The sequence below is a fragment of the Acyrthosiphon pisum genome, chromosome A1 (assembly GCF_005508785.2).
Source record: "Acyrthosiphon pisum isolate AL4f chromosome A1, pea_aphid_22Mar2018_4r6ur, whole genome shotgun sequence".
Lineage (NCBI taxonomy): Eukaryota > Metazoa > Arthropoda > Insecta > Hemiptera > Aphididae > Acyrthosiphon > Acyrthosiphon pisum.
The window spans coordinates 62,149,091-62,173,168 of NC_042494.1; the positions used below are offsets into that span (position 1 = coordinate 62,149,091).

General features: G+C 27.8%; 2 protein-coding genes and 1 long non-coding RNA gene across 7 annotated transcripts in view; all 3 read right to left on the reverse strand.

Annotated features, from left to right (window-relative positions):
- Positions 1–7,969: 7,969 nt before the first annotated feature.
- Positions 7,970–12,732, reverse strand: LOC107884666. Of its 4 annotated transcripts, none has more exons than XR_003839048.1 (4): positions 11,802–12,732; positions 9,342–9,435; positions 8,899–9,220; positions 7,970–8,443 (listed from the first exon to the last, which is right to left on the reverse strand). It is a non-coding gene; the product is annotated as an uncharacterized LOC107884666 (long non-coding RNA). The 4 variants fall into 4 exon arrangements; XR_003839047.1 differs by having other exon boundaries at positions 7,971–8,443; positions 9,310–9,435; XR_001680064.2 differs by having other exon boundaries at positions 7,972–8,443; positions 8,899–9,180; positions 9,310–9,435; positions 11,802–12,730.
- LOC100168260 (nucleolysin TIAR) lies at positions 9,528–11,834 on the reverse strand. Its single transcript, XM_008188164.2, has one exon. The coding sequence runs from the start codon at positions 11,697–11,699 to the stop codon at positions 10,533–10,535; it is 1,167 nt and encodes a 388-aa protein (XP_008186386.1). The 5' UTR covers positions 11,700–11,834; the 3' UTR covers positions 9,528–10,532.
- A 4,768-nt stretch (positions 12,733–17,500) lies between the features above and the next one.
- Positions 17,501–24,078, reverse strand: part of LOC100162117 (Kv channel-interacting protein 2) — a 142,251-nt gene continuing 135,673 nt past the window's right edge. For both annotated transcript variants that reach the window (XM_029487358.1, XM_029487359.1), the window contains 2 exons: positions 20,690–20,902; positions 17,501–20,212 (listed from right to left, as the gene is read on the reverse strand). In XM_029487358.1, coding sequence (XP_029343218.1) covers positions 20,102–20,212; positions 20,690–20,902 — 324 coding nt within the window. In that variant the 3' untranslated portion in view covers positions 17,501–20,101. The remainder of the gene's footprint in view (positions 20,213–20,689; positions 20,903–24,078) is intronic.

The following is a 24,078-nucleotide window of genomic DNA, read 5'->3' on the forward strand; positions in this document are numbered from 1 at the left end:
ATAAAATGGAAAATATTATAATTTTTACTCATGAAGCTTTTACATAGCGTAGGTTAGTAATATGCACTATATATATTATATAACTATTGCACAGAAATATTATAATTATATTGTTTCAAATTAAATTGTTCGGATAATATAATTTTATAATGTAGATTATAATAAGATGTTTGAATTTTATATTCTGAGTGGAGGAATGAATGCATTGATTTTACAATGAATTTTAAAAATATCATCAAAAAAAACTTTTCATTTGGTGAAAAAGATTTAAAATTTAATACAATAGGTTCTTCATAATAAGTATTGTTTATATAGGTATTAATAAAAAAATATCAAAGATACATACGCACTTTTATTTTTTTACTAACATTTTAAGTTAAAATTTTGATAAAATTTGTCAAAATCACGAAAATTTGGAAATCATTTTGTACCTATATATTGTTATTTATTTTATATAATGTTCAATTTTTATAGCAAAGACTTGACAAATTTAAACTTATAATAATATAAGTTATACTTATGCATAGTTTATACCTATACTGAAACTTAAAAGTCTAAAAAATATGTAACCATAATTTTTTTTATAGACATTTGAATTTCAATTTTGGACAAAATTATAATTCTAAACAAAAAATAATATTATTATTAGTGGACCTTCAAACTATTACAACGTAAAATGTACCATGTATGTATATTATTATGTTATTGGCAAAAATTAGTTTAAGCTCTAAATATTACTATAAAATGAATATAAATTAGTAAATTACTTTAATAGCAATTAGCAATAATATTGTATAGGCGCAAATAGGGGGGGGGGGCTTTAGGGGCTAAGCCCTTCCAAAAATGTCCATAGCCACCCAAACATTTCCTACATTTCGTTTTAAGCTTATTCAATATTATCAAAATAAGGCCTTAGCCTTACCAAATCCCAAACGCTTTTTGCGCCTTTGCGATAATAGGTAGGTATACATCATAAAATATCTATAATAGTAATAAGTAGTTCCGCATTACAAAAAAATCATATCTAAACATAGGAAACCAACAAGCAGAAATCATCCTATCAAATTAACAGTCGTTCCATCTGCGACACAACGCAAAGTTAACTCCAAGTCGAAACGGAATCTTACATACGCCAAGGTGACGGCTTTATGTTCCTTCATCAGATCAATCAATAGATTTCATCACAAAATTTCTCGAAGAACTTAAGTCTATCTTGAACCCATTACTAATTGAATTAACAACAATCATAAATAAACTTCCCCTCCCCAAAATCACCATCATAATACCTATCTGTTATCCGTCAATTCCATTGATTTCATACTATGTCTATTTAATATTACGTATAATACTATGTTATACCTACCTTATCACCCTATCTCTTATAAACTGTTAAATATTATGTTATCAAAATTCAAAATACTGTCACGCATATTATAAGATATAATACTATTGTAAACTATATTACTATAATTGTTGAGCTATAATAGTGTTATACTTATAGCTAATAAAAATAAAAAATAAAAAAAGCAATAAGTACCTAATAAATGAAACTTATAATAGTAGGTATAGCTCATTATAGACTATCTTAGCTCAGAATCGTTTTTAAAATTAAAACACATCCATATACATAATATATTATATTACAGGCTTTATAGCGACTCATCACTATATTATACTAACACCTATAATATGTGAAATATAATATGTGATGGGCATTTCTACATATTCCACCGTGTACACAACATTTAAAAAAGTATGATTTTTAAACAGTTTATGCGTGATCGAGTATAACACATTACAGAATTACAGAATTGTTACACAAACTAAATATTTATGTAATTTTTTATTTTAATTTCAATATTATATAATAATTGTTTTGATAAATAAAATAATATTTAATAAATAATATATATTTATCAAATTGTTCTTTTATACTTAAAAAAGTGACATATACTACTAAACTAAAAATAATTACATAGATATCTGATATTTTGTTTGAGTAACAAACGATATAGATACGGTAAATACACAACTGACAATTCTGTGTGTTACACGATCAAATCAACTGTTTAAAATCCATACTTTTTAAAATTTTGTGTTACACGGTGAAGCATGTAGAAATGGCAGCTTAAACTGATGAAATTTCCCTGTACAAAAGGTGCTCAAAACATACATTACATTTTTTGAGATTATTTGTTACACGGTGGAGCATGTAGAAATGCCCGCTTAAATTTAATTATAGATGTATTTGTGTTGTCTTAAAATTGAATCAAAAACTAAAACAAACGTCTACAGACCTACAGTTAACAGGCCAAATAGCAATGCATTTTATTGAACCGGCCCTCCATGGATGTAATACATCCGATGTATATATTTTATAGATCTATATACAATTATTAAGCTATTGGAATATTGAATTCAGACTGTTATAAATGTATAGTTTAATGTTTAGATTGTTGAGAATAATATAATATTATATATTATTATAAAGAAAATAATTAACAACTATATTTTAACTAACAGAAGTAAAAAAAAACCCACTGATCCCAATACGTCCATTGTTTCTACATAAATATTAGGTAAGACGTAGGACCTACCTAACCTAATGGTTTTTATTTTTTTTTTCTTAAATTCCTTGAACATTCATTCATAAATCTACTATCCAGAATATTTAAAAGCACCATAATGTTTTAAAAGGTAATAATTTTAATTTTTGAAACCTATTTATTACCATAACAGACACGATGTTCCCCCCCCCCCCCCCCGAGCGAAGATCTGGGGGGAACAGTTTTTTTACAACAAATACAATTATTATAATAAAATATTATACTTTATTCTTAATTTAAAAATGTTGTTATAATATTAGATATAGGTAATCAATGTGATAATAAATTATTGATTATTTCATATAGATAGGGACAGTATGAAAAGAAGTTAAGATTTTGTTTATTTGTTATTTAATATATAATATTTATATTTATAAAAAAATATGTCTGGTGGGCCTAGGCTATTAGGCGATTATAAAATATTGTTTTTATACCTAGTAATTTTGGAGTAAGAGTATATTATTCTAAATATATTACTATTTAACATAGGTACATGTGTTGCTCTAACAGTTCCATAATCCATTCACAGCATATTTCAACTCAATGTATCATAATATAGTATACAATATACATATATCATTGAATTGAATTAGGTATTAAATTATACAGGTAATAGGTAGGTATTATCATTTATCACTCGTATCAGATTTTGTTTTATGAGGTCTAACACTCTAACCATTGCCAGTGTCAGCTGCCTAGGGAGCCTCCAGACTTAAGTTCCTTCATTATAACACGGATATAGATATTTTTATAGTAATCTGTAATACCACATCATATAAGAAAATAATTAATAAATCTATATATAAAAATGAGTGTTTGTCCGTCTGTTCTAAACCATTCCTAAACAGAAATTTTGACATTTACGATGGGCATTTTTGTTTATAAATGGTTGCAATTGGTTTTGATTAATGCCATTAGCCTGTGTATTTTATAGGTAGTACATAATGTCTCAAGTTTGAACCACGGGTTCGGTGAACCAATTTTTTGCATTGTTTTTTTTTTCCAACGATTTGTGTATCACTATATATAGAAACGAATAAAATGTAAAAATTACCTATTTCAATGATTGCATTCAAATCGAATCCTGTAATAATATACTATCCTGTCCGAAGACCAAATGGACGATTGACGAACTTCCACCACCGCTGACCTACAACACCTCGCTGCACTTACCCACTTTTTATTTTTCTTGTTTATCTATATACCATAGACCTATAAAATACCTATTTATAGGTCTATGATCTATACAGACGAATGTTTGGTTTTTATTATTCATCGAATTTTAGTACGGTTGGTTAAGTTAGGATTTGTATTTACTTATTGTATTAATCCGCCGTAGGTTGAATAAGTAAAAACAACCAACTCAGTATAACTTTGAAAAGAGTTAAATTACCCATACACTTTACGTACGCATCACGCGAGGTCCGCGAGCTACCACAGGTAAATAGGCCTACCTGATAATATACTGCTCGCATAAACACAAGCAAATCTCACGGACAACGCCGGTCGGGATGGCTATAAATAAAAATATAGGTAAAATAATTTACATTTAAAAAAGACATTGCTTCCACAGCGTGTTACACCCAAAAGGAGTTTAACAATCATAATTTTTTTCCGGGCAACGCCGAGTTATTTTATCAAGTCTATATAAATATATAATATTAAAATATATTAAGTACCCATCTATTAGGTAAAATTGAATAATATTAAAAATAAATTTAATGAGCAGTAGTAACAGTATCCCTAACCTGACCGATCACCGATTGTCAAGTTGAACAACCTTCGGATTTTCTTCATGTCATAATGGCTTGAATACGAGTATTTTATACACTCATGTTGATTGTATCATGTCTTCCGGTGCACTTATTATGACAGGTGGTTAAGGGGACATAAATATCATCAATAAATAATAAATGTCATAATCTGTTTGTTCAGTCCCTCAAATGACAAATACAATTTCTGTCGGTTTATCCATTGACAACCTTGCTGTTTGTGTGGGTTATTAAATATTTCATTCTTGTTCAACTTATTAGAATGAATACAATATAGGCCATTATAGGTTATAGACACATATAGTTTTTACATTTTGCCTTTGAAAAAATGTAATTTATACAAAGTAAATATAACCATTTATAAGTTACCTACATACCATGTTTAAAACATATTATTGGTTTAAAATTATATACCTAAATTATAATTATAAGTATACCTAAATTTAAATTATACTCTTGTACCAACATCAGTTTTTTTATAAGTAAAAAAAACATGTAAACTGTAGTATACAATATATAATATATCACCTCCAATACTTAACTTCTAGTTTCAAGTAATTATTACTTAATAAAAATAACTTAAATGTTTTATTATCAACCAGTTGTGGATTTCAAATTGTCATGACTCATGAGGAATTTGCATGTATAATTTACCATAGGCGTGCGCAGACTTTTTTTGCAGGGTATGCCGGTATTTTTAAACATACCTAACTCAATACGAAAATGAACTCCCCAAAAACTTTTAAAAGGTACAAATAACTATTCCCATATAATGCGAAAATAAATTGACAAACATTTTATTTAGCTTATTTATTGGTTTTAGATATTTTAATTTGAAATGCTTGTACTGTGATTTCATTCCAATTAAGTAACAACCTACAGACATTATTAATATAATAATGACAAAAAATTATACTCTAATAGTCTAATTAATCGAAATTCTTTTATTTTTGATAGTTGTAGGTAGTATAAAAATAAGCAATACCACAGGGGCCTGAATGTTCTGGTAAAAAAACCCGCAATTCTCACGAAAGTGGTGGATTTTGATTTTAACTACCTATATCAGAGGTTCCCAAACTGTGTAAAAAGTTTGGGAACCTCTGACCTATATTATTATTAGTTAGCAATCTATTTTATTATTTTTAGGCACCTGTGGTGATTACGAAAATATAATTATGTAATCTTATTAATATTTGATTTCATCACATTTCGTCTCAACAATGTTATTATATGAAAATAATATAAAAAATAATCAAAATATTTAAATTCTTGAAGTAAGTTACTATGAACTATCTTAGTTCATGATTCTAATTTATAATCAAAATATTTACAACTAAAAACTATATTGTTATGTCTGCAGGGGATGCCATGGCATACCCAGCATTCTCTCTGGGCACGCTTATGTAATCTACTAAGTTTTATAAAAATTATACAATTGCCTATTATGGGTTATTTTAGGGGGGTGGGGTAAGATTATAATATTATGGTCTTTTTTCAATTATATTTACTATTTTGCAACCACAAGCCATCGCAAAAAGGTAAATGTTAAGATTATTGATTACCTATATTATACAAAGTGCCACAGGAAAATTTAACAAAATAACTTTTGTTCTAGTCAATATTTTAAAAACATTTACCGAAACTTGCGTTAAATGTGTAGTGTGACATTTTTTTGTCTTTTAATAGTGATATTAAAATATTAATATTGTATGAGAATTTTTAAATAGGTAAGAACTTGTTAAAATTTTAAGTTAATGAGTCTGCCTTCAATTTTTTTTTTAAATTCATAAAAAATAAACCACTCGACTTAGATAATTGTTTTTAAAACCAAGTTTTCTAAAAACTAGATTTACTTATTGGCTGTTATGAAATTAAAAAATATTGATTAGGACAAGTATTATTTCATTTGTCAGGTCTTCCTGTTACACTCTGTATAATTCAGCGTTCAGTGTTGTACATCACATCATAATATAATAAAACTCAATTAAAGTGTAAAATAATATTCTATAATCTATACGGTATTATGTTTCTATAATTTGTGTGCCTAATCACAACTGTTTGTGAATAAATTCAAATGGGTGTATTTTATTTTGCTATAAACCAATATAAATCTATATTATTTAATAATTTGTTGAAGAATTTTAGTCTATATTAGGATTAGTATTAAAGTATAAGTTAGTATATTTACTTCTAAAACAAATAAATAATAATAATTTTAATGTAGAAATAAGACCAAACATTCATGTTGTGTACAGCATATTATAATAATTAATAAGGTAATATAATATGCTATATAAATGTAATATGAAACTATTTTCACTTGTTTGTTAGTTACAGAAAGTTAAAGTTAATAGTGTGATGGCTATTTGAACATTTTTTCTTTATCTATAATATGGTGTTATAATGCAATATTAATTAATAAATGAATATAAATGTTTTAGGAATATTAACAAATATTTACATTACTCTGCAGGGCCGTCCCTAGGGCAGGGCGAGTGGGGCCCACGCTCTCACCATAATTAGACAGGCCCCGCTTTCATAATAAATACAATAAAAAGTCAAGTTGACGAGCAAAAAAAAAAATGTACATATCATTTTTTTTTTTTTCATGTAAAATTGTTGAATGAACAATAAAATGTTATTATAGTATTATATTTTATTATATTTATAAATTATAAAATTTACAAATATTTCTAAAATGAATAAAGATGATTTAATGAAAAATTGTATGGATATTCAAAATCTGTTAGAAGTTAGTGATACAAATGATATAAATGGTCGATGAATTAATAAACATATAAATGGTCATTCTTTGTGAGATTATTGAAGAAGACACGTCACCACTAAAAGTTCTAGAAAAAATATTTAGTTACAGCGTTGATGACATTTACTGCAATGTGTCCATAGTATTAAGAATATTGTTAACTATGCCTGTAACTACTGCTTCAGCAGAACGATCTTTTTCAAAGCTGAAATTAATAAAAAAAACTATCTCCGAAGCACGTTGTCACAAGAAAACGTCACCAATTTAGCTATAATCTCTATCGAAAAAGAAATTGCTGACCAATTAAAATATAATGATATTATTGATCAATTCGTGGATATAAAGAGCAGAAAAGTTAATTTTTAATATATTTTTATATTGTAATATTGATTCTATTGCCATATTTTATATTTGTTGTCTTATTTTGTCAATATTTTTTTGATAACTTTTATTTATTATATTAAGTTTGATTATATGACATGGTGCGTTATTAGTTAATTTACTTATTCATGTTGTTGTAGGTGCAAGGTATTATAATTGTTAAGATTATTTGCGCACATTTGAATTTCAAATTTGGGGAGTATAGCTCCCATATGCGATATGCAACTGACATGCGTTAATGACATTTTAGGCCCCGCAATTTTACTCTGCCCCGGGCTCCGCAAATCGTTGGGACGGCCCTGTTACTCTGCACTTTAGTGTCAGCATTCTTTATTGTGACCAGTTCAATAATATGATTTTATATAAAAAAAATAAAAACAATTGTTATTTAATAACCCATTTTAATTCTTAAATTACTTATTAAGAATAAGTATTTACATTTTTAAACATTCAGCTAAAACAAAAATTTGCCAGTGTTAATTATTTATTGCTTGATTTGTATTAATATTTTTCTTACGATATTTTAGAAATAACTAAGTACTAACACATAGATATAGGAATAATGTCTTATATTATTTAACTAATTATAATAATGATAAAATAAATAGGTATATTATTTTTAAATTGAATAATTTATACAAGAATAATAACTAATTATATAAATACCAAAATATAAATAAATATATGTTGAAATTTCAGTCAAGACCACATTTTAAACACATAAAATAATACGAAAATATAGAATGTAATTTATAAATAATATCATAGTACCATAGCCTGATACTTGTAAAAATAAAGAGCTTACTTTAACATTATAACATTAAGACATAGATAATGTTGAATTTACCTGTAAAATTTATATGGATAATTTCCAATTCTGAATTTGGTTATTAACTTTCTTCGTCCGGTTTAGATATAATCTGTTAAATTGAGGAACACAGGATTACTTTTCTATAGTTAGAGAAGTAACCATATTATATTCAATATATTTAACATTTTATGCTTGAGATAGATATATAACCTATAAAGAAACTATAGATAAAGTACTATTTATATATTAAACATTTTGAAGAGTTAATAATTTTTGTTAAATTTATAGTCAACTATGTGTAATGTTTATAAATTATAAGTAATTGATATTTAAACTAATATTAATAAGATTAAATACACCTACTACAGGCCAATATGTTAATAACACAGACAGAGTCTAATTTGAAAGCTTTAGTAGAATCTAAAGAGTAAGTGTATACTTAATTAATTATAGAACTTTCTATAAAAAAAAAAAATAAACATACAGTTTAAATTCTTTCAAATGTTTGATTAATAAAATATAATTCAGAATACTAATAAAGTAAAAAGAAAATATACCAATTACCTTTAATAAATGCCTCCACCAGTAGGAAGTAGCCTATAATAAGTAGCCATATAGTACTCTGTCTTAGCGCACACAGAAGTTTGAGCGAATAGTAGGGCATTTACTCTGAAACATTTGTTTCCCTTCAGTATGTTATAATATTTTGTTTTAAACATTATTATTATTATTAATTGCACTGACTAATATAGTATGTAATATCCAATTTGTAAAAATCCGATTGAAATAAACGTTCAGAATAACATTGCAATATGTGTTCTTCAATGACCAATAACCGTACATTTTCTGAAAACAAATGGTTTTTCAAAACATGGTAGTCTGCAAACTAACGAAGAAGGTATTTATTTAATAAAAATGGTGACATTTTATTTCTTCAATACAACAGACAATAAACACAAAATGGATAAAACATACTATACTCTACTAAACAAACTGAACGTAGGTACCTAATGGAACACAACATTGATAAAAGCCAATCACTTGTGTGGCATTCCTTTATTCTCCCGGCGTTGTTCAGTGCAAAAACAAATATTATCCATCCTGAAAGCATTTATGAGTCAAAATACTTGTTTCTCGCAAAATAATATGCAAAAGGATATTATTGAACAATTTTGAAATATAAAACAGTGATATTTGATATAGTGTATTGATTATTATTAATATATAATGAATACACAGTAAATATTTTTATTAGACTTAAACATCTTTCCAGCCCTTTAGGGTTCACACAAAAATGTAAAATACAACTACAAATGAATTTCAGACACCTAATGAAACATGTCAATAATACACAATATTAAATATGTTAACTATAATAGTATTGTAAAAAATTATTTTATATATTTAATTTATTTGTAAGTCACAGTTTCTCACAAAATATTTTATGATTAATCAGTTTTAATTGTTTGTACCAGTATACAAAATACAAGAATCCATTGTTGTATTTTATACAAATTATGTTGTCAACAAAGTGTTTTATATTCAGCTCAGACACCTAATTCCAATTAAACATTAGGTATTACAATTAAGTTTTTTTAACTAGGTATTATGATAACACAACAAATACATGAATAATATATAGCATAATTATAATTATACAAAATTCGCAGTTGATTTAACTGAAATGGTGAACGCACTCCGTTCTTCATAATTTTTACAACCTTATAATAGAAATAACATCTAAAATAATATAATATAATATAATGCATGCCTAACATCCTATTAATAAAATGTCATACTGTAGTTACACTAGATGGAATTAACAATGTATTGTAATAACCTAATCTAGTATATTTATATATATATATATAAATATATATATATTAAATATTGATATTGATTTACATAAAATGTAAATAAAAAAATATATCCACATATATATATATATATATACACATATATATAGGTATATATTAATTATTAAAGACGGGGGGACAAAATTATATAAAAAAGTTTAACTTACAATAGGGCCGTAAATGTGCTATAAATAATGGAACAGCGGGTTAAATTAAATTTATAATTTTTATTTTCATACATCTGTTTTCTAATATTTTAGTATTTTTTTAGATTTATATACAGAGCACAAATGAGAAAACTTATAAGATTTCAACACTTAAAGAAATCTATTTTATCGGTTGTCACTGACTTTGATACTGCATTGAGTAAACTCCGGCTTGCATATTGGCTGGTGTTGACATCTGTTGTCCATTAGCAGCTTGTCCTGTTCCATTACCCATTTGATAAGCAGTGGCATTCGCCATCTGATATGGATATCCAGTATATTGACTGTATGCAGCAGCACCACCATAGCTGGCGGCTTGCATACCCTGCACATATTGGCCTTGCATTTGAGCATATGGGTACCAGTAATTCATTCCTTGATTATATGCCATATTATATGAGTATTGACCAGTAGTATCTGTACTAGCTGCGGCCTGCGCAGCTAGATTAGCTGCACTGTTTGGGTCACCTGACTCTTTACCCCAGAAACATTTAACGGGGTGTCCGTTTATTTCTGTATTGTGTACCGCTTCAATAGCGGTTGTTGCCGCTTCTTTTGTTGAAAATTTAATAAATGCATATCCTTTATCTCGGAATGCTCGAATTTCAACAATTGTGCCAAAGCGTGAAAACACCTGTTCAACTAGCTCTTCTGTTAAGCCTTCAACAATGCCTCCACAGTATACTGTACAGTTTGTTGGACTGGACTGATTATAGACATCATCAAATGTCACTGCTCGATAACCACTGTACTTGTTTGGGGCCCTAGGTGGAGGTGGTTTTCTTGTTGACCAATTTGTCCTGATACTCCGACTACCCAACCATTGACCATTCATAGAATTAATAGCATTTTCAGCATCAGATTTTTTTACAAATGATACAAAAGCGTATCCTTTAGACTTTAAAGTCTGAGGGTCACGTACAATACGACAGTTGGAAATCTCCCCGAATGGCGCAAATGCCTCTTTTAGAGTGTGTGTTTCAATTTCAGGGCTTAGATCCCCAACGAATATATGATAATGGTTGCTTGTGTCAAGCTTAGGCTGATTGCCAGGTGTTGTGGCCCAATTGACTTTCATCTCTTTGTCTAAGAAGAGTCGACCATTCATTGCGGCTAGTGCTGTAGCCGCGCCCGAATGAGTGTCGAATTCAAGAAACGCATAAGGATCACTGCCTGGCTCACGTATTACCTTGCATGCATTTACTGGACCAATATTAGTGAACAATGCACATAGCAACTCTTCGGTGACTGATGGGTCTAAATTACCAACATATAGGGTACGAGGATTGCTCTCGTCACTCATTTTAAACTGTTACTTCTATCGGTTTTTTTTTTATTTTAATAACAAAATAATACTTCGGACGTGTTTCAATAGCAAACGTATTTAAAGTGTTGGTTTACTCACAGACTGTTAAGCGTTTGTTGATGAAACAGACGACTCGTCTTGGAGCGGTTGCACAAACAATGGACGGGCGTTTCGTTTTATCCGTTTCGGAAAAACCTAATTGAAACGTAGGCGATTCACCGAACGCCGGCAAGACTCGGCGGATAAAGTGCGAATATGATACTTAGAGAACAAGCAAACGAAAACAAAAAAAAAATAATAATAATAATCAAAACACGATTCACTAACGCCTAACGAGATACACCATTTTATTTTCAGGAAAAAATATACGTAAAGCGAAAAAGTTCACGTAAATAATGAAAGGTTAAAAAAAAATGTTCGTATCACCACTTTTTACAGTGTAGGCGAAATCGGCGTGTACAGTTGCCGGCACTGGTTACCGGCGGACGACGACGACGAACCGGCCGCGTTTTCGTCCACCAGCAACGACGTTGGTGGGGATGTTATGGTAGGAGGTGTGGGTCAAAATCGTGTAGCGACAGCCGTCAGCGAATTTCCCCGAAGTGGGGTACGTCGTCGCAAGAATTCCACCGCGTCGTGAGACAATTTGGTTCTTCCGGCGAGGCGGCACTGCGACCGGCGCTGACGTAACGCTCGGCGACGAACGGTATACAACACGACCACTGTGTAACGGCGCGAGCAGATAGTGCGCTCTGCTGCTGTTAAATATGGCGGCAAAGTACAAACGCAACCTCTTCATTCACCGCCGCTACCACAGAAGCCAAGTGATGACGTTTGTCTTATGTGTTCTCGTTCGAATGGTCGTTCGGTGTTTGTAGTTGCTCAGTTGTTCACTTGTTACTTGTTAGTCGTTATACGTTACTAGCCGCCAATGGTAACACGAACAACTTATAACAAAAAAAAACAATCGATTTTTGTTTATTTTGTCATGTACCGTTTTGTAATTAATTTATTATTAGTATTATTATTGAGTCGTCGTCGTCGCTTTATAGGTACCTACTTACTTACCCGACGTGTACCTATGACGTGTTTGACGCTGTTGCGAGCTGTTTTACACTTTTACAACCTCACTGAAAACGATTTTACTTAATAATATTATGTTTATTGTATTAATATTCATTTCCGTTTTCGACTTGTTGCTTCAAGTCGGAATTACAATAGCCTGCTGTCCGCAGCTATTTCTTTTAAGAAATTAAAAATAATACATTTTTTAGTACCAGTTTTTTCTGATAAAAATACCGATGACAAAAAAAAATTAAAAGATTTTTTTGAAAAATATTTCTTTAGATAGGTAGGTATTTCAATAAAAGTTAAAACACTATATAGGTATACAACTACTACAGTCTACAGGTGTTAATTCTATCGGTTGTTGTTCTGCATACTAGCACTCCAATAAATAATAGTAGATATACCTACTTAAATATTACTAATTTGGCCTGCAGTGTTTGTCCATAATAATTATAGGCAGTAGGCACAAAATGTTTGCTAAACTAGTGGTAGCCAGTAGACTAAGTTGCCTAACAAGATATCTATTATCGCCTACAGCGTCAACACATGATATTATTATAATATATAATATACAATTTTTATATATTCACAAAACTACCACAAGAATATTACTTCTAATTAATTTTATTATATTAAGTGTATATTAAAACTATATTTTAAGTTTGAATTGTCATTAGTTACACATTACTAGATTACAGTGGCGCAACTAGGATTTATTCAAAGGGGGGGGGGGGGGTCCAAAAAAATTATTCAACTACTGTTTGTCTGTCCTTTTCCTGAGTATATACATACATTTAATTTCTTAATAAACACAATTTGCCGGGATTAAGACCAATAAAAAAAAGGTGGGCAAGTGGATGTCGCTCTGCTGTATAGTAGGTTACAAGTGGGTCACTGTATAATGGATGGTATTAAATTTGAATTCAATGATATATCATTGTATAAGAAAAACGATTCTGAGCGGAGACTGAATCTAGGTATAAGATATATTATATACTTATATGTATGGTATTAAAAACAAAATTGACCTATAATAAATTCCAAATTAATCATATCACAATATCCATCATGGTAACGCGTTATACATCAACAACAAACCGTGATACTAACATAGATATTAATAGTATACTTTAGAAGTTTCAAGTACCCACGAATAATATTATACAATCACAACAACATAACTAAAATAGTTATTCTAGGTTTTTTAATATGTAATTTCGTCCAAATTTGAACTTAAAATGAGTATAAAAATAAACTGTGCTTATGTATTTTTCTAATTTTTTGGTAACAGAATTAACTACTTACGTGAAATCTAGTTTTAAATTTTCAATCCTTAGATATCAAAGTTGAACATTTTATAAATTTTTAACAACAAAATAATTAGGTATTCAAGTTTAAATTTGATAAATTTTGTCAATTTTTGAACTTTAAATGCTAAAAAAAAAAAACTGTGGCTAAAGATTTTTAATATTTTTCAAATGTCATTGTAAAAATATAGTAGGAGCCTTGTATTAAATTTTCAAGTATTTTATTACTCAACAAATAAAGTTTTATTGACATTCATAGAAAAAAAAACTAATAATATTGGAAACTGAAAATGTCCCTAAATAGTTCAAAACAAATCAAAATATTTTGAAAATTGTATCATGTATAGAAAATGGATATATAAACAACCAGTGAAAATTTCATGTATCTACGATCATTTGTTTTAAAGTTACACCAAAAACCAAAATCAATTTTCTCGAAAACAGATTTTGCGTAAAAATGCCCGTTTTTTCTTAATTTTTCTTTTGTTTTTCACGGCGCTTTTGAAAACTATTGGAAATTTCAAATTTTGACCTCCCGAATGCACCAACTAGATTCACTTTCCTATCAAACAAGATATTGTTGAAGAAAATTGAAGGAGTATTACAGCCCAAAACCGTGATGAAAGACACAAAAATTTAAAAATTAAAAAACACACATCACTGTAAAATCAATACATTCATCGTTTCACTTAGAATCTAAAAAGCACACAATTATAATTTATAGTATTTACATTTTTTTATATTTACAATGTATGTCAATTAATTATTATCGAATTCGACGTGTTATCAACAAAATGCCTAATGTCCAAATCTAATCTAATAAGAATTATAAATAATAATAATTAGAATTAGGATGCTGTTAACTTCAATACTTCATAGTAATTTCTGTTTATAATTATTATTAAGTTATTATTATGTTAAATTTAATATTATTATCTATGTTATCAATAATTTTCACATTTATACTATAATTTCTTCATTAACTGTTATATTACCAATATGTAAATGCTGACTAGCGTCTATTAATTAATTAATAAATAAAAAATAATAAGTAATAATCAAAGTAATCAATACATTTCGATGAACATTTCACAGAAACTTTTGAAAATAAAAATAAAACTATGACATAAGCCAAGGGGAGGGGGGGTCCGGACCCGGGGTCCATCCCCCTGGGTTCACCACTGCCCGATTACCTATAGGTACTTTGATCAGTGGGGTCATTTCAGTTTTCTACCCTCCCCTCCAAATGACGCCACTCAGCCACTGACACTGATCAAATATCAACAGTAAAAAAAGTTACAGTAATGAAATATAGATTGGTAGGTAGGTACAGCACAAAATGTTACATTGAAGAAAAATATTTAAAATGGAGTTATATGAGCATATATTTTTCAGTCACGGACATGAATTTTTTAGATTGAGAAGACGATACATCAATTTTGCATTGTTTCACACATATAGTCGTGTACTCGTGTACGTCGACGTCTATCTACCAAAAAAACAGTTTATAGTTCTGATACTCAAAAATAATTTTTGTAAATATGAATGTTACCTCTATAGCTCTACTGCAGCTGAAAAAATAATTTACGAATAAACGCTTAATATATTACTATGCAAACGAGTGAGGTTACTTCTAAAATGTTGTGTGCAAACTAGTTACTATAGTTTTAAACGTTTAAAGGGACATTTTAGAAAGTCCACTAAATAGTTGCAATTACATATTAATTTTTAACTAGAGTTTACGCTTTTGCGGGATGAGTGAAAATAATTTTTCGGGGCTCTTTTTTTCAATAATTTTCTAGGTAGGTATATCTACTATCTACCAATATTTGTACATCATTAGCTTTAATATTTTCTTTATTTTTTTTGTATAGATATTATATACCACTATTACTGACCATAATATGATTATTATAATACTTATAGGTGCAAATCATCTAAACATATTAGAAGGGCTTCAGCACCCAAGAAATTTCAGGGTAAGCAAAGCTGTGTGGGTATTTCCCCCTCTCACTTCTCATATATTAATACTCCTAATACCCATTACATTTAAAATCTCTATTTAATAATGTGAAATAAATAAATAATTTTTAAGTATAACATATATTTTTTTCTTAAATACCTTATAAGGACGTAGATCGTTAAGTAGGCAATAGTTTAACATATTAGAAAAAGTTTAAAATAAACAAATAACCCATTATCTGCACCTAACAATAAAATATTTATAAAAGGAATTTTTTGGAATTAGATTAAACTAATACAATTTAGGTAGGTACCAAAATCAGTGGAGGATTTAGGTGGGAACGCTTGGGAGCTAAATAACCCACCGTTCCGCATATTGAACTTTTTTTTATTATACATTACTTAGATATCAGCTGGTATCACGTAGAAATAAACGTATACATTGTAGACTACTACCAAAAAATAGGTAAAATTTGTTTTTACCTTGAAGTGGCGGAAGTTGTTCATGATAAGTTCCTACTCAAGACGCTTTATCAACATTAACCTACCAAAAAAATCTTAGATCCTCCACTGGTCAAAATAATAATTACCTATAATTTATAACATATAATATAATTTCTTAAGTTGATTGATCAATAATATTTGATACTTTCTATTTAGTACCTACCTATCAATAGTGTTTTGAATATTATATTCGTGGTTATAATTTATAACGTTTGAGAATAATTGGTGAAATAGTCGTGTTTAGCGCCGCCCGTTAATCTATATATAGTGATTGTCATCTATATATTATGGACCATTGAACCATGTAGATATATCATAGGTACAAAATATATTTTGATAGGTAAATTTATAAAAATTATTAAATTTATATATAATTTAATTTTAAAAAGGGTTTATACTTTAACAGCCACTCTGCATGATCATAGGATCATAATTCATAAGCATAAGTATTATTATTGGAACTTTGCAGATGGAGTCTCCTTTTAAATAAAACTATAAAATACATATCTGTGGTATAGTATATCTTAATAAGTTACATACTTACACATTCATCTTGAAATATGTTTTTATAATATTAGAGTTATTACTTTTAACTTCTATATATAGATATTAATCTTAAAGATAATATAATAAAGGGTTAATTTAATTTAATTGCTTTTTGCAAAACTATGCATTAACACGATTTTTGTAGGTAGGAACTTGTTGTTTTATTTGAACAAAATAAGAAATAGGTAAATAATTAAACTTAATTTTAAAATTAATTAAGTAGTAATAATATTATTATTATTAAGTGTGGTGCTATAAATTTAGGTATCTACTTACATAATATTATATACCTATCGAACCTCTATTTTATAATTTATTATTTTTCGGATGGGTGATACATGACTATATTAGATGGTGATATACCTAAGTATCGAAATAAAAATAGAATATAAATCCTTAAATCTTCAAATATTGTTATCAAAAGTACCAATTGTAATGGAAGAATTTTTATTTACAATAAATTACAATGAATTCCATTGAAATAATATAATAGTACATCACATATTCAAAAGGCATAGGTACAATAATATGCATTTATAATAATAATAATAATAATAATAATAATAATAATAATAATAATAATAATAATAATAATACAATAAATTCATATAATATTAAATTTAAAAATCAAAATAAATATCGATAAAAATAAGTTGTGTTTAAATTTACTGAATAAATATATTATACATAATACATAAATAATATATCAAGGGCTAAATTAAAATACGTATAGGTAGTATAAATAAAATATAAAAGGTGACTGGACGATTTGGTACCTATCAATTTAAGCACAACTTATTTTCATTGAGTAAAATACAGAGTTCCAACAAGCAACAGTAAGTTGTAGTCTACGTGAACATTTTACGAATTCCAATAAAAATAATAATATGTTCATTCCTCAAAAGACTTTTTAGAACGTAATATTGTATTTAATAATTTAAAATAGGTATTAAATTTTACGTTTGAAATTTTTAATTACATATATATTTATATGAACACAATGTCATTTTAATATCTCATTATTACTTAGACATTTAGACATTTAGTTATATATAGGGATTGGGCGAGGTAAACAATAAATTAAGTTTGACATTAAATATTTTTCTTTAACTTTACATTAATTCGTATGAACACAAACCTAACGGACATTAATTACCATAATCATTCGTAATTTAAATTAAGTTTATTGTTAGTTTTTGTATTTAATTTTGCTCGGTTTCGATAAGAATTTTGATAGGTATAGATATTTTGTGAATATAATATCAACATTACATACATTGACTGTTGAAAGAAAATAATACAATTTTATTTATTCAAAGTGTAGTGTTTTACATTTTATGATTTGTTATGAAATAAATACATTGTAATAAAACCAATAATCGCAAACCTAATTTTATTGTATAATTTGGATTTACCTATTGAAGATACACATTACCTGAGTTATATTTTTGATATGTGTTTCATATCCCTATTAACAATAACAAAATATATAAAATTGTATATATTTTCTTTTTATTGATTGATGAATTAATGCATGAATAATAATTATTATATTGTACCTATACACTACAGGTAGGTATAGGGTAAATTATCTATCAAAAATATCAAGTATGACAGTACATTTTTTTGATATTCACAACTTGAAGTACAAATTTTCAAACATATCAAAGAAGAAGTATCAAGTAATTATGAACGAGAAGAACACTGAATAACTGAAACAATTAAAACCTATCAATGTAGGCCATTTGAAGTATGAATTATTAGCTTATTAGTTATTTACTATCTTAGAACCTATTAGACATATTTAATATTCGACGGTTAAAAAAAAAAAAGTACTATTATCTTACAATTATTAGTATTGTCAGGGGATATAACAATAATAATAACACAATACCAATAAATACAATAGAAACAAATAAATAAGTTGAACTTAGGTTAAAGAGTTACTATATTAACATTTGTTTGATTATAATATATTATAATTATTTATAACGTGAAAACATTGAAGTATCCAATAGGAAGAACAATTGGACACACTTTTTAGATTACCCTGTAGCAAACAGAATTATTATAATATTAAGTATTAGTAACTTCACAATGACGATATAAATATCATATTGTATGACTACATTATTACTGTGAAAGAAATATATTGAAAATTTTTTTTTTATCTCATGTAATAAAAATTATTCCAGCAAACTCTATTAACGTCAATAAATCGATAAAAATACATAATAATATTTTGTTTTAAGCCAATTATTATAGGTCTTATAAAATTACGTGTTGTATTTAGGCACAAAAAAACTATATAGGTAACAAAAATGGTAGACCAATATGGTTAGGTACGGACGTACGGTATGGAGTATACAGATAGACGCGTTTCCGGCGGTGGATAGTATAGTAATATAGTACAATATTATTGTTTATTATAACGATGCGATTGTTTCCGGTTCGCGTACATAATATTATATCCGATCGACGGTCGTACAGCAATCGTTGTTAAAATTATGTCAGCGTATAACGTTATATTCTGTTGTCTGCGTCTGCCACTTACAAAACAATAACAAAACCGATCTTCCCAAGCAGTTCACACACAATATTATAAGGTTTTACAACCAATTAAATAAGTGCACCAAGAAGGCGGGTGGTATTTAGGTACTATTATAGAGATAAATATTGCGATAGTGCCCCTTCCCCTCATTTATTGGGTATTTTACCTATATTTTAATTGTAAGATATTATAATGAGCAATCGTGAGTATAGTGACACCGACACATAGAGATAAGAATGTATTAATAAGTTACGCTGACATTCTCCTATAGCCAAAAAGGGTAGGTGGTCACTGCGGCCGTCTAGCAGAGTTGTTTGATTTTATGTCATTGTGTATTGTTTTTTGTTTTTTAAATTTAGTTCTTTCTCGTCACCACATAAGTTTATTTCGGCTGTCTACCAATTGAACAGGCTCGCCCGGTCTCTCGTGCCCACGCGCACTTCGGGCGAGCGTGGCTCGTTTCACAAAACAGTGTCCAACGTGTCCAGTGACTGGAGTATTCCCTCGTCCCGGCTGCACCATTCGATCAACTCATCTAAGGTCACGTTACCGTCATTGTTTTTGTCAATTAACTGAAACAAATAACACCGAATGACGATTATTATTATTATTATTATTATTCCAGCCGAATAATAAATCGGCGCCGTGGCCGCATAAATTAATATTATTTAAGAGTATTTCAATGTGAATAATAATTAATTTATTGATTTAAATTTACAATATACTTATTTTATCAATATTTAAAAAGGACCAAATGAAAAAAAATTAAAAACAATAGGGTATCATAATATTATGTATAAAATTGTATATTGTTTTCAATACATTTATATTTTTATTTACCTATATGATTATAATATGATAAAAACATTAATATAATTGTTTTCATAGCACCTAATATAATAATAATAATAATAAAATCATAGTTTTTTTTTTTTTTAATTAATTTAAGTACCTGGGTACTAAGTACCTTTTTACTTTCTTTAAATATTCTTTCTTTCAATATTTTTACTTGTTCTTAAACAATAATGATATAATTATAAGCCACTTACATGAAATATTCGGTCAACATGGTCTTTTGCAGATTGATCATCTACTTGTGGGTCAGTATGTCTCCCTAGCATGCTATAAATGGAATGTACTACGTCTTGCATTTCTTTTTTTGTTATAACTCCGTCTTTATTGAGATCATACAATCCAAATATCCAATGAAGTTTCTCTTGAACACTTCCTCGAGAAACTTTGGACAATATGGCCAAAAAATCCTATGAAAAAATATGCATTATATTAATTATAATTACAAGAAGTTATTTAGTTATTATACTATGTGTGCCGGGAGGAAGTGACCGGCTGACGTCATATAAAAATACCCAAAATTATGAAGAAATACCCTTTAAAGAGTGGGTCTAGCTTTTTTTTATCAAAACCAAACCTATCACACATTTATATGTATCGTCAAAACTATTCAACATTTTGACGTAATTTTTTTTTATTTTATAGCTATTTAAGTGTTCTATCAACCAACATACGTAATTAAACTAGATATGCGTAAATTATTTTTATTAATTTGAAAAAGTAATTATTTTTTATCAAAAATTAATATTTTTAAAAGTAAATCTCGTATAACTCCAAAAAATTTAGTATTTAATATGGGTTTTTTGCTTATTGTATTATTCTACTGAATTAAAAGTTTGGTTTTCATATCTTCCATAATTGCAGAATTAGAAGCTGCTAAACAGTACACCTCTGTTATGATTGCAATTATTTCCAATGGATCATTTTATTAAACATCAAGCTTAAATGAGCCACAAACTCATTAGTGGTGATATCAATTATTTAATAAGTTAGTTTATTTTTAAGACAAATAGACATATATCATTTATTTTCTTTTTCTTTATTTTTTATTTTTTAGCTACTTTGTAATTATCCTGTATTTTTTTTTTACGTTAATCATATTCTATTTTGTCTTTAAAAAATAAACTAACTTATTATTTACATCAATCATAATGTGCAAGTTAATCGTATGAATGGATATATAATATTATAATGTGTCATAATGGGCACATATCACTTATTAGGACATGAAAAAAAAAATGAATAGGTACATATTTTATCTTATAGTAGGTATGTAAGATAATAAAATATATAAAACGATTTTCACATTACCACTCTATTATTATTTTTTAAATTTTTATTATTATTTTAATTATTGAATAATATTTGCTGAAGGTACCTACATTTTTTTAAATCTCGTTAGCAAAGATTATTTACAATATTGAATTAAGTTTGATGTAATGTATTGCTGTAACGAATACAGTCATGCGGAAAACAAATATAATATAATATAATAAAAAATATATGATTATTTTCCGGTTTAACGGACACGCTTTGTCACTGGAAGGCGTAGCACGATAACTCGTTATAGTGGTCTGGGTACATAATATACTCTTTTGAAAATCAGTAACGAGTACATAACAAAAATAATAACATTTTCAATACGTGGCAGTCATATTAAACATCGTTACCTATATACATGACTGATATTTAATAAAAGAATAGGAATTACCATTAAAAATGGGCACCTATATGCAGGGGATGAGTAATTTCAACTTAAATCGTACAATATTTAATGTAGACGAGTAAAACAATTATTATTATTACTGCACAATATTATATTATATCAAGCAAAGTATAAATGAAATAATACCATGAAAATGGGATTTTTCAACTAATTTCGATTTTGAAGTACCTTTTATATTATTTAACACAATAATATTGTAGAGTACATGTTTATCACCACATTATAGGTAGGTTCATAGCACTACATCAGACAATTATTACAACAGTGTTGAGGAAGTCACTTGAACTCAACCTCTGAGTCAGACTTCCTCCATTTTAACTCAACACATTTCATTCTCAATTATTAATACTACAATTATATTATGACCTAACTATTCATGTTAGTTTTTATTTATAATCACATATTATATTGATTAGAATAATAAATAATTATACCTAGGTCTGTTACTGGGTGTTACAATGGACAATGACTGAATTATCTATAAAGTACTACGCATGTTCATTGATATAGAACCATTAGCGGTGTATTAATGACAAAACTGATTTTGGAAACTTTGTACAATTTATAATATTGCATCACGATTGTCAATATTTTTTAAAAGATGTGATTACATATTATTATGTCATAGACAATCCCTGTTAAGCGCTTATATACTTAATAGCTATATTCATCTATATATTTTATAAAATATAACAAATCAAATTAATTTGCAAAGGTAATGTAGTGAAAACATTGAAATCCATTGCACGTTTAATGACTATCCTTAAATATTAATGTGTTCATTCAATATGGGTTCTTACTTATATTTATTGATTTTAGTTATTATATACATTATTTAACTAAGCCATGGCAGTATATACAGACTACAGAGACCGGCTATTGGGCATTCGTCTCGCTTCGCTTAACCCGCCGTAGAACAGTGGTTATTATACATTTGAATGCAATGATAAATAACCGCATTTTAAAAACTGTGAGTATTAGTAAGGGCCAGTTGCACCGTCTACGGTTAAACTTCGATTAAGCTTAATCAGCTGATAACAGATATTTAACCGGGCAAATTCGGCCGATTAAACTCTGGTTAACTTTAATCAGAGACGGTGCAACTAGCCCTTAGGGTATGGAATAGGATTACTATTGTTTTAAAATATTGTGATTTGGTATATATTATAACGTTTGTTTTTTAAAATTTTAAGGTAGGTATTCATTAGAATAACGAATGTTCAAATATTTTGTACATTTTTTGAATAGATACGAATGCATACTATGTAATAAAATGTTGAATGTAAAAATATATTTTAAAATGTACGAAAACCAAATATTCATATAGTTTCTCAATAAAAAAAGTTACCTAATAGAAAATAGGTATAAGAGATTTTTTGACTCGTATTATGGTTATTAATTATATGTATTATGGTAAGTCAAACTTTAAAAATAACTGCATTGCAGTGCATTATGTGAAAAAAAATGTTCAAAATTGTAAATATTATATTTATCTCAAAAATGAATGAAATTATTTGATTATTTCACGTTAATGTAGTAAATCAATAAATAATTGGCGAAACTATATTAATATTATTATTTCAGTTCTGTTTGTGACAAATATTCCCTAAAATGTAATAAATTATTTGTTTTTAGTTTTTTATTACCTACGCTAGAAAAACTAATTAGAACATTTTTTAAATTTTAAACAAAATAATAAAAAAAAGGTTGGTAAAGATTTTAATGTTATTGTAATTTGTAAGTTAACAGTTGGTTGTAAGTTAGATTTCATTAATTAATGAAAAATAGCTTTTAATGAAGTACAGCTGTTGTTTAAAATAAAAATAAACAAATTATTCAAGCATATTATATTTCATTTTA